The sequence below is a fragment of the Entelurus aequoreus genome, linkage group LG23 (assembly GCF_033978785.1).
Source record: "Entelurus aequoreus isolate RoL-2023_Sb linkage group LG23, RoL_Eaeq_v1.1, whole genome shotgun sequence".
Taxonomy (NCBI): Eukaryota; Metazoa; Chordata; class Actinopteri; order Syngnathiformes; family Syngnathidae; genus Entelurus; species Entelurus aequoreus.
In genome coordinates this window covers 6439517-6456222 of record NC_084753.1, presented here as the reverse complement: position 1 = coordinate 6456222, position 16706 = coordinate 6439517, and the positions used below count along the sequence as shown (strand labels likewise).

Genomic DNA, 16706 nt, shown 5'->3' with positions numbered 1-16706 from the left:
TAACGGCCCCACGGCCCATTTTAAAATACGATTAAAAAAATTACAAACATAAAAAGTGGTATGAAAGAGCAAACAGGTGAAATGTAGCAAGAAAATGTTGCAATGTTTACTCTAATAACACAAAGCTGCCATGCAGGCTGTTTCTTTCTTTAAAAAAAAATAATGAATGAAAATCAATGTTATTATGAATTATTGACCTATCCAAGGTTACAATTACGTCACATTAAATATTGCACTTTGAGATATTTTTTAGGGAAAATGTTGCATATTTTGTGTTTGCCATATAAAAAATTGAGCTGTCTTTTTTTTTTTTTTTTTTTTAAAGAAGGGCCTAAAATGAACAAACAAAAAACATAAACAAAAATACAACTTATAATTGACGGTTAGATCTGAAGTTGATCTCGAGATTATTGTGTTAAAAGTGAACAGTAAAAAAAAAAAAAGTATAATTTATTTTTTAACACTTTAATGAGTAGGACCCTTTTGGTTCCCAAATCATTTGTGTGATTTGTTTTTAAGTGTCATCGCTCAAAAAATAATAATTAATTAAAATCAATGGTGTTATTGACCTTTTTAAGGCTCCAATTATTATATAATCTCAAATATTCCACTTAAAAATGTTATTGGGTGAAAATATTGCATATTTTGTGTTTTTTTCCATAAAAAAACGGGGTTTTCTTTGACAAAAAGAGCATACGACTTACATCTTTAAAAACGTTATATTGATAGACTTAATGTTGATCTATGGATTTAAAACTTGAATAATAATACAAATAATAATACTGAATAATGACACATTTTTTATATTTTATTTAACAAAACCCTTTGGGGTCCCCGGGATCAAGCCTGAGTGGAGGCCTAAATGTATATTTTTTATACGTATATTGTATTGTTTTTTAAAATAAAAAAATATCAAAATGGCCCCCGCTTGCTTTGATTTTTCAGTGTGCGCCCCTCAGTGGAAAAAGTTTGGACACCCCTGGTGTAAATAAATGAACACTGAAATTCAAGTATTTCTTTTATATATATATATATATATATATATATATATATATATATATATATATATATATATATATATATATATATATATATACATATATATATATATATATATATATATATATATATATATATATAATACATATATAGCTAGAATTCACTGAAAGTAAAGTATTTTATATATATATATATATATATATATATATATATATATATATATATATATATATATATATATATACACTACCGTTCAAAAGTTTGGGGTCACCCAAACAATTTTGCGGAATATCCTTCATTTCTAAGAACAAGAATAGACTGTGGAGTTTCAGATGAAAGTTCTCTTTTTCTGGCCATTTTGAGCGTTTAATTGACCCCACAAATGTGATGCTCCAGAAACTCAATCCGCTCAAAGGAAGGTCAGTTTTGTAGCTTCTGTAACGAGCTAAAGTGTTTTCAGATGTGTGAACATGATTGCACAAGGGTTTTCTAATCATCAATTAGCCTTCTGAGCCAATGAGCAAACACATTGTACCATTAGAACACTGGAGTGACATTTGCTGGAAATGGGCCTCTATACACCTATGTAGATATTGCACCAAAAACCAGACATTTGCAGCTAGAATAGTCATTTACCACATTAGCAATGTATAGAGTGTATTTCTTTCAAGTTAAGACTAGTTTAAAGTTATCTTCATTGAAAAGTACAGTGCTTTTCCTTCAAAAATAAGGACATTTCCATGTGACCCCAAACTTTTGAACGGTAGTGTATATATATATATATATATATATATATATATATATATATATATATATATATATATATATATATATATATATATATACATACAAGAAATACTTGAATTTCAGTGAATTCTAGCCAAATCTCCCGAATTTGGAGGTCTCAAGGTTGGCACGTATGCCTAAAAGTGTTTAGTTTTTTTAATTAATTTGTCAAAAAAATTCAAATTAATTCGATTTTTTTAATTTTCTAAAACAATCGGGATTTGAATGTGATAAAAACAACATTTTTAGCACCCCTAATTATGTTAGTTTGTAAAAAAATAATAAACACTTAAACATCTGTTTGTCACCTTCACTTACGATTTCAAAGCAAGTTACCCATCAATTTGTACGTACAAAAATCAAACAACCAATAATATAACGAGGCGGTTATACTCTTCCATTCTTCCACTCACTGTTACAAGCGGCCCCCACGACTGGCGATGTGGCCCTCGGCGAGAAACAAGTTCGACACCCCTGTTTTTCGAGCATACGTGCAGAGGAAAGTGGTAGTTTCCGACGGTCTTTGAAGGTAACAAGTCCATTACGACTTCGCCCATGCCGAAGCGGATAAATGTTTTCTCTACAAATGTGTATTGGAAGTGCAGATTCCATTAAAAGCTCCTGTTTTTTAAAAAGAGACCTGCGGCCAGCGTCCGAGGTGAGACGCCTTCACACCTCCGGAGACGTCTGAAGTTAGCAGCAGTGCCAGCCGGCGTTGATGGCCGCGTCGCCTTCACACTTTGCCGGGCCGCGTCAGTCACCTTTGATCGGGGGGCCCCATTTAAGTGCCGGGATGGCCCGGTCCCCGGTAGGTAGGCAGGCTCAGTTCGCGGGGACAACACGGCGAGGGAACATGTCTGCGGTCCACGGAAACACACCCGTCGGGGATCTCAATCACTTCCAAATGTTCCACGATGGGAGCTTCCAGATGAGCAACATGGTCAACCCAGGTAGGTGTCACTCTTAATACTTACTAAATACTTACACTCTTAATACTTACTAAATACTTACACTCTTAATACTTACTAAATACTTACACTCTTAATACTTACTAAATACTTACACTCTTAATACTTACTAAATACTTACACTCTTAATACTTACTAAATACTTACACTCTTAATACTTACTAAATACTTACACTCTTAATACTTACTAAATACTTACACTCTTAATACTTACTAAATACTTACACTCTTAATACTTACTAAATACTTACACTCTTAATACTTACTAAATACTTACACTCTTAATACTTACTAAATACTTACACTCTTAATACTTACTAAATACTTACACTCTTAATACTTACTAAATACTTACACTCTTAATACTTACTAAATACTTACACTCTTAATACTTACTAAATACTTACACTCTTAATACTTACTAAATACTTACACTCTTAATACTTACTAAATACTTACACTCTTAATACTTACTAAATACTTACACTCTTAATACTTACTAAATACTTACACTCTTAATACTTACTAAATACTTACACTCTTAATACTCACTAAATACTTACACTCTTAATACTTACTAAATACTTACACTCTTAATACTTACTAAATACTTACACTCTTAATACTTACTAAATACGTACACTCTTAATACTTACTAAATACTTACACTCTTAATATTTACTAAATACTTACACTCTTAATACTTACTAAATACTTACACTCTTAATACTTACTAAATACTTACACTCTTAATACTTACTAAATACTTACACTCTTAATACTTACTAAATACTTACACTCTTAATACTTACTAAATACTTACACTCTTAATACTTACTAAATACTTACACTCTTAATACTTACTAAATACTTACACTCTTAATACTTACTAAATACGTACACTCTTAATACTTACTAAATACTTACACTCTTAATACTTACTAAATACTTACACTCTTAATACTTACTAAATACTTACACTCTTAATACTTACTAAATACTTACACTCTTAATACTTACTAAATACTTACACTCTTAATACTTACTAAATACTTACACTCTTAATACTTACTAAATACGTACACTCTTAATACTTACTAAATACTTACACTCTTAATATTTACTAAATACTTACACTCTTAATACTTACTAAATACTTACACTCTTAATACTTACTAAATACTTACACTCTTAATACTTACTAAATACTTACACTCTTAATACTTACTAAATACTTACACTCTTAATACTTACTAAATACTTACACTCTTAATACTTACTAAATACTTACACTCTTAATACTTACTAAATACGTACACTCTTAATACTTACTAAATACTTACACTCTTAATACTTACTAAATACTTACACTCTTAATACTTACTAAATACTTACACTCTTAATACTTACTAAATACTTACACTCTTAATACTTACTAAATACTTACACTCTTAATACTTACTAAATACTTACACTCTTAATACTTACTAAATACGTACACTCTTAATACTTACTAAATACTTACACTCTTAATATTTACTAAATACTTACACTCTTAATACTTACTAAATACTTACACTCTTAATACTTACTAAATACTTACACTCTTAATACTTACTAAATACTTACACTCTTAATACTTACTAAATACTTACACTCTTAATACTTACTAAATACTTACACTCTTAATACTTACTAAATACTTACACTCTTAATACTTACTAAATACTTACACTCTTAATACTTACTAAATACTTACACTCTTAATACTTACTAAATACTTACACTCTTAATACTTACTAAATACTTACAGTGGTGGTCAAAAGTGTACATACACTTGTAAAGAACATCATGTCATGGCTGTCTGGAGTTTCCAATCATTTCTACAACTCTTATTTGTTGTGATGTAGTGATTGGAGCACATACTTGTTGCTCACAAAAAACATTCATGAAGTTTGCTTCTTTTATGAATTTATTATGGCTCTACTGAAAATGTGAGGGTCAAAAGTATACATACAGCAATGTTAATATTTGCTTACATGTCCCTTGGCAAGTTGACCTGCAATAAGGCGCTTTTGGTAGCCATCCACAAGCTTCTGCTGGACCACTAAATTGGTGCAGTTCAGCTAAATGTGTTGCTTTTCTGACATGGACTTGTTTCTTCAGCATTGTCCACACCTTTCAGTCAGGACTTTGGGAAGGCCATTCTAAAACCTTCATTCTAGCCTGATTCAGCCATTCCTTTACCACTTTTGACGTGTGTTTGGGGTCATTGTCCTGTTGGAACACCCAACTTTGGGAAAAATTATGATCCAGAACCTTATATTTTTGAGCCTGAACACAAAGAGGATGAGCAATACGTTTTAGAAGCCGAGTGCTAAACTGATGCAGCTTAATTATGACGCTATAGCATTCACAGCATTGCTAGGTGCTAAACATACACTACCGTTCAAATGTTTGGGGTCACATTGAAATGTCGTTATTTTTGAAGGAAAAGCACTGTACTTTTCAATGAAGATAACTTTCAACTAGTCTTAACTTTAAAGAAATACACTCTATACATTGCTAATGTGGTAAATGACTATTCTAGCTGCAAATGTCTGGTTTTTGGTGCAATATCTACATAGGTGTATCGAGGCCCATTTCCAGCAACTATCACTCCAGTGTTCTAATGGTACAATGTGTTTGCTCATTGGCTCAGAAGGCTAATTGATGGTTAGAAAACCCTTGTGCAATCATGTTCACACATCTGAAAACAGTTGAGCTCGTTACAAAAGCTACAAAACTGACCTTCCTTTGAGCAGATTGAGTTTCTGGAGCATCACATTTGTGGGGTCAATTAAACGCTCAAAATAGCCAGAAAAAGAGAACTTTCATCTGAAACTCGACAGTCTATTCTTGTTCTTAGAAATGAAGGCTCAAACACAAAATTGTTTGGGTGACCCCAAACTTTTGAACGGTAGTGTACAAGCTAACCATAATAAAACAAACATTTACTGTACAGTTTCCACTCTCGCTGGGATGCCGACCGACGGCACGCTCACATAGTGGGGCTTGGATGAAGATTCAACCGCAATCTTCACAAAGGGGTTTAAAAAAAAAAAAAGTAGCCGCCGCTCGCCGTATTTTTGTGTTCTTTTTCACCATCTCGGGTGATGCCAAAGTAAACCTGTCTCTCGGTCCATGGCGACATGTGTCTACTAGCAGGTGAGATGCATGAATTATCATCTAGAATTGACTCTGAGCAAGTTTCAACAATAGCAGCGTAAGCTAGCATTAGCTCACTGCTATCAATGTGCCGCTAAAATGGGCCGTCTGCGTTAGCGCTTATAATAACAATATCACTCAGATTTGGAGGATTTGGAGGACCCTCAATCTTTTGACTCAATTGTTAGCTATTTATTTACCATTTCAGATTTGTTTCTGGCAAGCTTCTGCTTGAATTTTTGACCAGCCCTCTTGACAAAATTGGTGCAGTTCAGCTAAATGTGTTGCTTTTCTGACATGGACTTGTTTCTTCAGCATTGTCCACACCTTTAAGTCAGGACTTTGGGAAGGCCGTTCTAAAACCTTCATTATAGCCTGATTTAGCCATTCCCTTACCACTTTTGAGGTGTGTTTGGGGTCATTGTCCTGTTGGAACACCCAACTGCGCCCAAGACTCAACCTCCAGGCTGATGATTTTAGCTTGTCCTGAAGAATTTGGAGGTAATCCTCCTTTTTTATTGTCCCATTTAAAGCACCAGTTCCATTGGCAGCAAAACAGGCCCAGAGCATAATACTACCGGATTTTTCTGAGTATAAGTCGCTCCGGAGTATAAATCGCACCGGCCGAAAATGCATAATAAAGAAGGAAAAAAACATATATAAGTCGCACTGGAGTATAAGTCGCATTTTTTGGGAAATGTATTTGATAAAAGCCAACACCAAGAATAGACATTTGAAAGGCAATTTCAAATAAATAAAGAATAGTGAACAACAGGCTGAATAAGTGTACGTTATATGAGGCATAAATAACCAACTGGTATGTTAACGTAACATATTATGGTAAGAGTCATTCAAATAACTATAACATATAGAACATGCTATACGTTTACCAAACAATCTGTCACTCCTAATCGCTAAATCCCATGAAATCTTATACGTCTAGTCCAGGGGTGTCCAAACTTTTTCCACTGAGGGCCGCACACGGAAAAACTAAAGCATGTGGGGGCCATTTTGATATTTTTCATTTTCAAACCATAACAAAATATATGCATTTTTTATTTATTTTACCTTTAGGGGTCCCGGGGACCATAAAGGGTCTCAGTCATTAAAATGTTAAAAATAAGTCAGATTATTATTTTTTTTAAATTATTTAACGCTTACAGTAAATCTCTATATCAACTTCAAGTTGATATAAAGTAAAACAAATTAAAAAAAATGTTTTGTTTTTTCTGTTAAAAACAACTTAGTTTTTTTTATAGTAAAACTGAAATATGCAGTATTTAGTAATGAGAGCCCTAAAAGATCAATAATGCAGGACACCATTGATTTTAATTCTTTCATATTTTTGAGTAATCACAGTGAAAAGATAAATAAAAAATCACTAAATATATTTGGGATCCAAAAGGTGCCCCACTCATAAAGTTATTCATTTTTATTAGGTTTTTCTTTTGCTTTCAACACTTAAGTAACGAGATCAACTTCAGATATATCTGTCCATTTTATGCTGGAACTATTATTTTGTTTGTTTTATGCGCTTTTGTCAAAGAAAACTTTGATATTTTTATATGGCTACTACACAATATATGCAATATTTACCACATAAAACATTTTTCAAGTGAAATATTTGAAGTCATTGGAGCCCTGAAAATAATTCATTATAACATGGATTTTTTGTCATTATTTTTTTTTTTTGAGCAATGGCAAAAAAAGAAAAATAAAGAAAGACAAAAAAAAAAAAAAACAGCCTGCATGGCAGCTTTTGTGTCAACATTGCAACTTTTTCTCATTAGATTTCACCTCATTCCACTTTTTTTAATGTTCTTTTTTATTTTTACAATAGTATTTCCAGAATGTGTGGCGGGCCGCTAAACAATTAGCTGCGGGCCGCAAATGGCCCCCGGGCCGCACTTTGGACACCCCTGGTCTAGTCTCTTACGTGAATGAGCTAAATAATATTATTTGATATTTTACGCTAATGTGTTAATAATTTCACACATAAGTCGCTCCTGAATATAAGTCCCGGCAAAACTATGAAAAAAACTGACTTATAGTCCGAAAAATACGGTACCACAACTATGCCTGACGGTAGGAATGGTGTTCCTGGGATTGAAGGCCTCACCTTTTCTCCTCCAAACATATTGCTGGGTATTGTGGCCAAACAGCTCCATTTTTGTTTCATCTGACCACAGAACTTCCCTCCAGAAGGTCTTATCTTTGTCCATGTGGTGTCAGATGAAACAAAAATGGAGCTGTTTGGCCACAATACCCAGCAATATGTTTGGAGGAGAAAAGGTGAGGCCTTTAATCCCAGGAACACCATGCCCACCGTCAAGCATGGTGGTGGTAGTATTATGCTCTGGGCCTGTTTTGCTGCCAATGGAACTGGTGCTTTACAGAGAGTAAATGGGACAATGAAAAAGGAGGATTAGCTCCAAATTCTTCAGGACAAGCTAAAATCATCAGCCCGGAGGTTGGGTCTTGGGCGCAGTTGGGTGTTCCAACAGGACAATGACCCCAAACACACCTCAAAAGTGGTAAAGGAATCAGGCTAGAATGAAGGTTTTAGAATGGCCTTCCCAAAGGTGTGGACAATGCTGAAGAAACAAGTCCATGTCAGAAAACCAACACATTTAGCTGAACTGCACCAATTTTGTCAAGAGGAGTGGTCAAAAATTCCAGCAGAAGCTTGTGGATGGCTACCAAAAGTGCCTTATTGCAGGTCAACTTGCCAAGGGACATGTAAGCAAATATTAACATTGCTGTATGTATACTTTTGACCCTCACATTTTCAGTAGAGCCATAATAAATTCATAAAAGAAGCAAACTTCATGAATGTTTGTTGTGAGCAACAAGTATGTGCTCCAATCACTACTTCACAAACAAATAAGAGTTGTAGAAATGATTGGAGACTCAAGACAGCCATGACATGATGTTCTTTACAAGTGGATGTACACTTTTGATCGCCACTGTATATTACTGGAAAAAAACCTGACATTTTTGACTTGTCCCCCGCCTAGATTTTAGAGCCACAGACGTAACCAACTACCTGGCCTCTGCAGCTTCCATGCCAAGGGTGGATAAATGCGTGGCCATACTGACCCACAGGAGGAAGAGGACCAACTTCACTCAGCAGCAAATTGAAGTGCTGGAGAAAGTTTACTCTGACACTAAATATCCTGACATCTACTTGAGAGAGAGGCTGGAGGCTCTCACCGGACTACCCGAGTCTAGAATTCAGGTAAATTCTACATACATAAAACCACAGCGATACTCTGTACCGGGAGATATTGTTTAGTGTGCTGTGGGAGATTATGTAATCTTACCTAACTTGGTTAAAAATATTTTTTGCAAAGCAGTAATTATAATCTGCAAATGTGCCGTTGTTGAGTGTCGGTGCTGTCTAGAGCTCGGCGGAGTAACCGTGTAATACTCTTCCATATCAATAGGTGGCAGCAGGTAAAAAGGTGTCTAATGCTTAAACCAAAAATAAACAAAAGGCGAGTGCCGCTAAGAAAAGGCATTGAAGCTTAGGGAAGGCTATGCAAAACGAGACTAAAACTGAACTGGCTGCAAAGTAAACAAAAACAGAATGCTGGAGGACAGCAAAGACTTACAGCGTGTGGAGCAGACGGCGTCCACAAAGTACATCTGTAAATAACATGACAATCAACACCAAAATAGGAGCGCAAGACAAGAAATAAAACACTACACACAGGAAAACAGCAAAAAAGTCCAAATAAGTCAGGGTGTGATGTGACAGGTGGTGACAGTACACCTACTTTGAGACAAGAGCTATAGTGATGCAGGCTGGGTTATGCTTTAAAGTCATATCCAACAATTGCGATATCGGCTGCAGAGTTTAATTTTTTAATGATTTCTGCTGGTGGTGTGCCTCGGGATTTTTTCAATGGAAAAAAATGTGCCGTTGTTGAGTGTCGGTGCTGTTTAGAGCTCGGCGGAGTAACCGTGTAATACTCTTCCATATCAATAGGTGGCAGCAGGTAAAAAGGTGTCTAATGCTTAAACCAAAAATAAACAAAAGGCGAGTGCCGCTAAGAAAAGGCATTGAAGCTTAAGGAAGGCTATGCAAAACAAAACTACAACTGAACTTGCCTTGGCTCTGAAAAGTTTGAAAAACTCTGGACTAGGGTTATTAAATAGATCTTTTTGGGGGGCTAGGGTGGCAAATTTAGAGAAAGGCTTTCTCTAAATTTGCCAACCCTCCCGTTTTTAGCGGGAGACTCCCGGTATTCAGCGCCTCTCCCGATAACCTCCCGGCAGAAATTTTCTCCCAACAAACTCCCGGTATCAACACGCCCCCTCCAGCTCAATGCGGACCTGAGTGGAGACAGCCTGTTCTCACGTCCGCTTTCCCACAATATAAACAGCGTGCCTGCCCAATCACGTCATAACTGTAGAATGATCGAGGGCGAGTTCTTGGTTTCTTATGTGGGTTTATTGTTAGGCAGTTTCATTAACGTCCTCCCAGCGCGGTAACAACACACAACAAATGCAGTCACGTTTAGTCTACCGTAAAGCAGTTCGTCTGCCGTAAACAGCAATGTTGTGACACTCTTAAACAGGGCAATACTGCCATCTACTGGATAGCCTCCAGAACACTGAAATTCAAGTATTTATTTTACTTATATGTATAATAAAATAAATATATATAGCTAGAATTCCCTGAAAGTCAAGTATTTCATACATACATATGTACGTATATATATATATATATATATATATATATATGAAATACTTGAGTTGGTGAATTCTAGCTTAAATATATTCCCCTCTTAACCACGCCCCCACCTTGAGGAACACCACTAGTGTAAATAAAGAAGTCCAACAAATGACTACTGAAGTGAACACGCTACACTTTAGTTACAAAAATCACATTATGGAAATACATATATATTTTCCAAACAGGAGAGGACATAAAGGGGTGCTTTGAGGAACGCCCCAGTTGTAAACCACAAGTTTGGACCCTAGTGTGTTTGCTAGTTCTGCCAAAGTGTTTACAATGGTCCATGTTCCTCTATAAATCAGGAGCACTCTAGTGTTTTTAGGAATTTGCTGTACAATAGTTGTTCCTAAAGTTTTTAACTGGTGTCGATCACGGGCAGGATTTTGTCCCCCACACTGCAAAAAGTCAGTGTTCAAAAACAAGAAAAAAACAAAACAAAAATGAGGGGTATTTTATTTGAACTAAGCAAAATTATCTGCCAATAGAACAAGAAAATTCGGCTTGTCAAAACTTTCCAAAACAAGTCAAATTAGCTAACCTCAATGAACCCAAAAATACCTTAAAATAAGAATATTCTCACTAATAAGTGCACTTTTCTTGGTAGAAAAAAAAAAGACATTTTTGCTCAATATGTTGAGCAAAAAGTAAGAAATGATGACTTTAAAAAAGTAGTTTTATACTTGTGAGTGTTGATGACACAGCTTTGCAACAGTTGATATTCTAGTTTCAAACATGTTTTACTCAATATAGGTCAACAAATCTCAGCAACAAGCTGTAATATCTTACTGAGATCATTTAAAACACTTAAAACAAGTAAAACACTCTAACATAAAATCTGCTTAGTGAGAAGAATGATCTTATCAGACAGAAAATAAGCAAATATCAGCCTTATTTGAGATATTTCATCTTACTTAGATTGCAGTGCAGTGTAGATTTATACCATTGAGACCATGTAAAACAGGCTCTCACTAAAACACAACATATTGTACATATACACTAACGATAAGCAACACACTCGTTTGTGCTTTTTTTTTTTTCACCTCAGTGCACTTTTTTCCCCCCCAATTTCAGGTGTGGTTCCAGAACAGGAGAGCCAAATCCCGTCGCCAGGTAGGGTCCTCGGCGGCTGCCAAGGCCCCCAACCCGGCTGTATCTTTCAGCCAGTTCCAAAACATGATGGCCGCAGAAAAAGGTGATTGACAGCCGTGGTTTTGATTCAGTTATAGCAGGCCTGGGCAATTATTTTGAGAAAAAAAGTTTGTCTTTTTAGGAACACTAATACAAAACCTCACAATAATGTCTGATTGAATGCTAAAAACGTTGACAGACCGCCTTAAAAATGGAATTACATTTTTTTTTACTGAATGAGACATCCAGAATGTACATGAAAATAAAGAATGTGGGATTTACAATATTAACTATGAAGGATAAAACACTGAATATTGACAACATATGAATGTCACACCCCCTCTCCATACACATATTTTACACTCAAACGAAAAATGCAACAAACCGTGAAATAACGCTCCACACCCACACTGCTTGGTGCTTCATCTGCGCTGCTGTGACTTTTTAGATGACCATAGTACCGTATTTTTCGAAGTATAAGTCGCTCCGGAATATAAATCGCACTGGCCGAAAATGCATAATAAAGAAGTAAAAAACACATATAAGTCGCACTTTTGGGGGAAATTTATTTGATAAAAGCCAACACCAAGAATAGACATTTGAAAGGCAATTTAAAATAAATAAAGAATAGTGAACAACAGGCTGAATAAGTGTACGTTATATGAGGCATAAATAACCAACTGAGAACGTGCCTGGTATGTTAACGTAACATATTATGGTAAGAGTCATTCACTTTTTCTGCAGGCGAGCTACTTTTCAATTGATCAAGTCGCGGGATCTACCTCATTCATATATATAATTTATATTTACTTATTTATGAAATATATGTTTTTGTTAACAAGTTAAAGGTGTTTAATGATAATACAAGCATGTTTAACACATATAGTTAATATTGTTAATAAATTAAAGGTGTTTAATGATAATACAAGAACGTTTAATACATATAGTTAATATTGTTAATAAATTAAAGGTGTTTAAAGATAATACAAGCATGTTTAACACATATAGTTAATATTGTTAACAAGTTAAATGTGTTTAAAGATAATGCAAGCATGTTTAACACATATAGTTAATATTGTTAATAAGTTAAAGGTGTTTAAAGATAATACAAGCATGTTTAACACATATAGTTAATATTGTTAACAAGTTAAAGGTGTTTAAAGATAATGCAAGCATGTTTAACACATATAGTTAATATTGTTAACAAGTTAAAGGTGTTTAAAGATAATGCAAGCATGTTTAACACATATAGTTAATATTGTTAACAAGTTAAATGTGTTTAAAGATAATGCAAGCATGTTTAACACATATAGTTAATATTGTTAAGTTAAAGGTGTTTAAAGATAATACAAGCATGTTTAACACATATAGTTAATATTGTTAACAAGTTAAAAGGTGTTTAAAGATAATACAAGCATGTTTAACACATATAGTTAATATTGTTAACAAGTTAAAGGTGTTTAAAGATAATACAAGCATGTTTAACACATATAGTTAATATTGTTAACAAGTTAAAGGTGTTTAAAGATAATACAAGCATGTTTAACACATATAGTTAATAATGTTAACAAGTTAAAGGTGTTTAAAGATAATACAAGCATGTTTAACACATATAGTTAATATTGTTAACAAGTTAAAGGTGTTTAATGATAATACAAGCATATTTAACACATAGTTAATATTGTTAACAAGTTAAAGGTGTTTAAAGATAATACAAGCATGTTTAACACATATATATTCCTTTCTTTCATGAAGACAAGAATATAAGTTGGTGTATTACCTGATTGTGATGACTTGCATTGATAGGAATCAGACAATGATGCTGATAACGTCCGCATTTTCAAATGGAGGAGAAAAAAGTCCTCCTTTCTGTCCAATACCACATGAAAGTGGTTGGTTTTTGGCATCTTATTTGTCCAGCTTCCGTACTCCTTTGTATACACTTTACAAGAAATACATTGGCGGCAAACTCCGTAGCTTGCTAGCTTGTGCACGGCAGCTTTCTGAGACTCTTATTTTGTTAGCGCAGGCAGGATGAAGCAGCGCTTTTATTGTGCAACTGTGCAGTCGGTCTTTGGAGTTTTGACGACAGGTACTGGGCCAGAGTCTGTTGAAATAAAAAGTGTTTCTCGCCTTCCTGTCGGTCATTGTTTCTTAATAATGAGCTGGCAGCAGCCAGCGTCATCTCAGAAGACCCTCGGGTGCCGTGAATGTCAATCAAGTGATGTCATAGTGAAGATTTATGATCGCTCATTTTTAGGGCTATTTTTTTAATGCCTGGCTGGCGATCGACTGACACACCCTCCGCCATCGACCGGTAGCTCGCGATCCACGTAATGAGCACCCCTGTGCTATACGTTTACCAAACAATCTGTCACTCCTAATCGCTAAATCCCATGAAATCTTTTACGTCTAGTCTCTTACGTGAATGAGCTAAATAATATTATTTGATATTTTACGCTAATGTGTTAATCATTTCACACATAAGTCGCTCCTGAGTATAAGTCGCACCCCCGGCCAAACTAGGAAAAAAACTACGACTTATAGTCCGAAAAATACGGTAACTAACTAGATGACCATAGTAACTAGTATATCATGCAAAAGCGCAGATTCCAACCATTGAAATACTTTGTATAGTTCAAGACTTCACTGCACATCATAATGGCAGCTACATGTTCATCTTTAAGATCTAAAAACAATAATTTGGGAATGTCCGGCGGGCCAGATTGAAAAGCTTAACGGGCCTTGATTTGCCCAGGTCTGAGTTATAGGAACAAACTTTGTACAGGGGCCGTATTTATCAAGCTTCTTAGAATTACTCCTAAGTCTGCTAAGAGTTGACTTAAGAGTAAAGAAATTCTTCGCTGAAAGCTGCACTTAAAAGTTAGTTATCAAGTGTCTTACTCACACTTTCAGCGAAGTGTAGGACTGAATCTTAAGTGTCACACTCAGAGCTGAATTACGACATTACTATGTGCCGTAAACGCAATTTTAGGTGACGGCATTTCTGTGTCCATAGAAATGACCAATCACGGAAGGGAATCCCTTGTCTAAGAATAAAGAAATATCTTGGAAATATTTAAGTGGACAGTGGGAGTGTATATTTTGACAATAAACTACAAAATAATACAAAACAAATATTGGCAATGAATCAAAAATAAATGTTTCCTTTTCTTTCCAATTAATTAATTAGGCAACTAAATTGAAACTGGTGTGGGTGCAGTTTCCCATAAACTGCCAAGATACCTGTGGCGGTGGGGGCGTGGCTGTGGGCGTGGTCACCATGACATCATCGAGTAATTTGCATAATTTACTACAATATGATTTTCTCTAAAAAGGCTAAAAAAATGTATACTTACTAACTAATAACAGTTTTGTTTTAAACGTCCATCCATCCAGCCATTTTACAATATAATTACAACACTTTATGTACATATTTATATACAGATTTGAACAATAAGTTATTTACTGAAATATATTAATTGTGGTTCTTACAAAAAATATATCTTATAAAATATAAAAGCTAAAATGTCTCATAAAGCTCTGCCCCTTTAATTAGTGCATACTAAATAATTTAACTTTAGCCTACTACTACAACCATATTATTTACCAGCAACATAAAGTGAAACAGAGGCAGAGGTGTCCTGCCACCGTCAGTAACAAATAAACAGAAAACAGTAGTGGTCAAATACAAATAAGGCAACAAGAGAAGTATCCTACACTTCTCTTTTGTAAAGTAAATCTGAACAGCCGATACGGGCATCTACATCAACTATATGATTTGCCTGAGAAGCTGGACAGGACAAAAAAAAAAAATTTTTTAAATTTGTGGCGGACGTAATTCTTTCGTGGCGGGCCGCCACAAATAAATGAATGTGTGGGAAACACTGCGCTCTGTCTAAACGATACCGTTTGATCAGCTGCTCGTCACCAAACAAAGCCAGGACATCCTTCCGCTCCCTGAACGTTCGCGCACGTCTCTCTCGCCTCAGTGCCATCCCCCGCCGGCAACTCCTAACCACTTAGGACACCTCTGAAGGTCTCTTAAATATCGTGGAGAGTAGGAGTGATTCTTAGACTTAAGAAAGTTGATATATAGCTTTTATTCTTAAGTTTGAGAGTAGGACTAAATTTGGCAAATTCTCAGGACTTAAGTGTAAAATGGCACTCTAAGACACTTGATAAATATGGCCGCTGATTTCCTCCTCTTTTCACAGCAGTGTATGAGAGCCACAGCGCAGAGGTTCACGGACAAGGTACATCCGCTTTTGGACCGGAGGACAGTTACAGACCCCCGGTGCACTCACATGTAGAAGACTCGCACAGGGCCGGTGTGTCAGGCAGACTGAGCGGCCATTTGTCCTGCATCTACGACAAAAATGCCAGTCGGGTGAAGCTGGAACAGATGCAGTGCCACGAACTGAGCGTCAACGTCCCCTCCAGCAACCTCCTCCTGTACTCCAAGTCCGAGCAACAGCATAAAGTCCAAACGGGCAACCCTGCTCCCAAGGCTCTGGTGGAATATGACAACTTTCCACCCAACAAGACCATCGGACCCGAGATGAAAGTAGTGATCCCGCCCATCCCCACGCAGAATACCTTCAGCAGGTCGTCGCCCAAAGACGCCGGGGGCCAAATGCAGTACCCTCAAGTGACCGCCGCAGGGGACGCTTTTAGAAACTTCTCCCCGATCCCTGGAGCGGAGACGCCGGAATTTTCCGATTCGGACTCTGATTGGGAGAGTGAGGCCATGGTTGGGTTTGGTGGTTTTATGTAGTGTTCGGAGGAGATGATATACGGTTTTATTTATTGTAACATAGTAATAATTTGTTTTGGATTTCATCTTAAATGTAATGTTTTTATTGTTTATTGGC

At 35.7% G+C, this 16706-nt stretch overlaps 1 protein-coding gene across 1 annotated transcript; it reads left to right on the top strand.

The window, feature by feature from the left end:
- Positions 1 to 2364: 2364 nt before the first annotated feature.
- On the top strand, positions 2365 to 16637 carry mixl1 (Mix paired-like homeobox). The gene is made up of 4 exons (XM_062034066.1): positions 2365 to 2735; positions 8978 to 9198; positions 11776 to 11896; positions 16053 to 16637. The coding sequence occupies exons 1-4, from the start codon at positions 2504 to 2506 to the stop codon at positions 16607 to 16609; spliced, it is 1131 nt and encodes a 376-aa protein (XP_061890050.1). The 5' UTR covers positions 2365 to 2503; the 3' UTR covers positions 16610 to 16637.
- The last annotated feature ends 69 nt before the right edge of the window (positions 16638 to 16706 follow it).

What these genes read in the sequence shown, in the direction of transcription:
- mixl1 (XM_062034066.1), top strand. Translation starts at nt 2,504, where the DNA reads ATGGCCGCGTCGCCTTCACACTTTGCCGGGCCGCGTCAGTCACCTTTG. An exon ending in TACCCGAGTCTAGAATTCAG is followed by an intron (nt 9,199 to 11,775) that starts GTAAATTCTACA and finishes CCCCAATTTCAG; the next exon opens with GTGTGGTTCCAGAACAGGAG. An exon ending in CATGATGGCCGCAGAAAAAG is followed by an intron (nt 11,897 to 16,052) that starts GTGATTGACAGC and finishes TTTTCACAGCAG; the next exon opens with TGTATGAGAGCCACAGCGCA.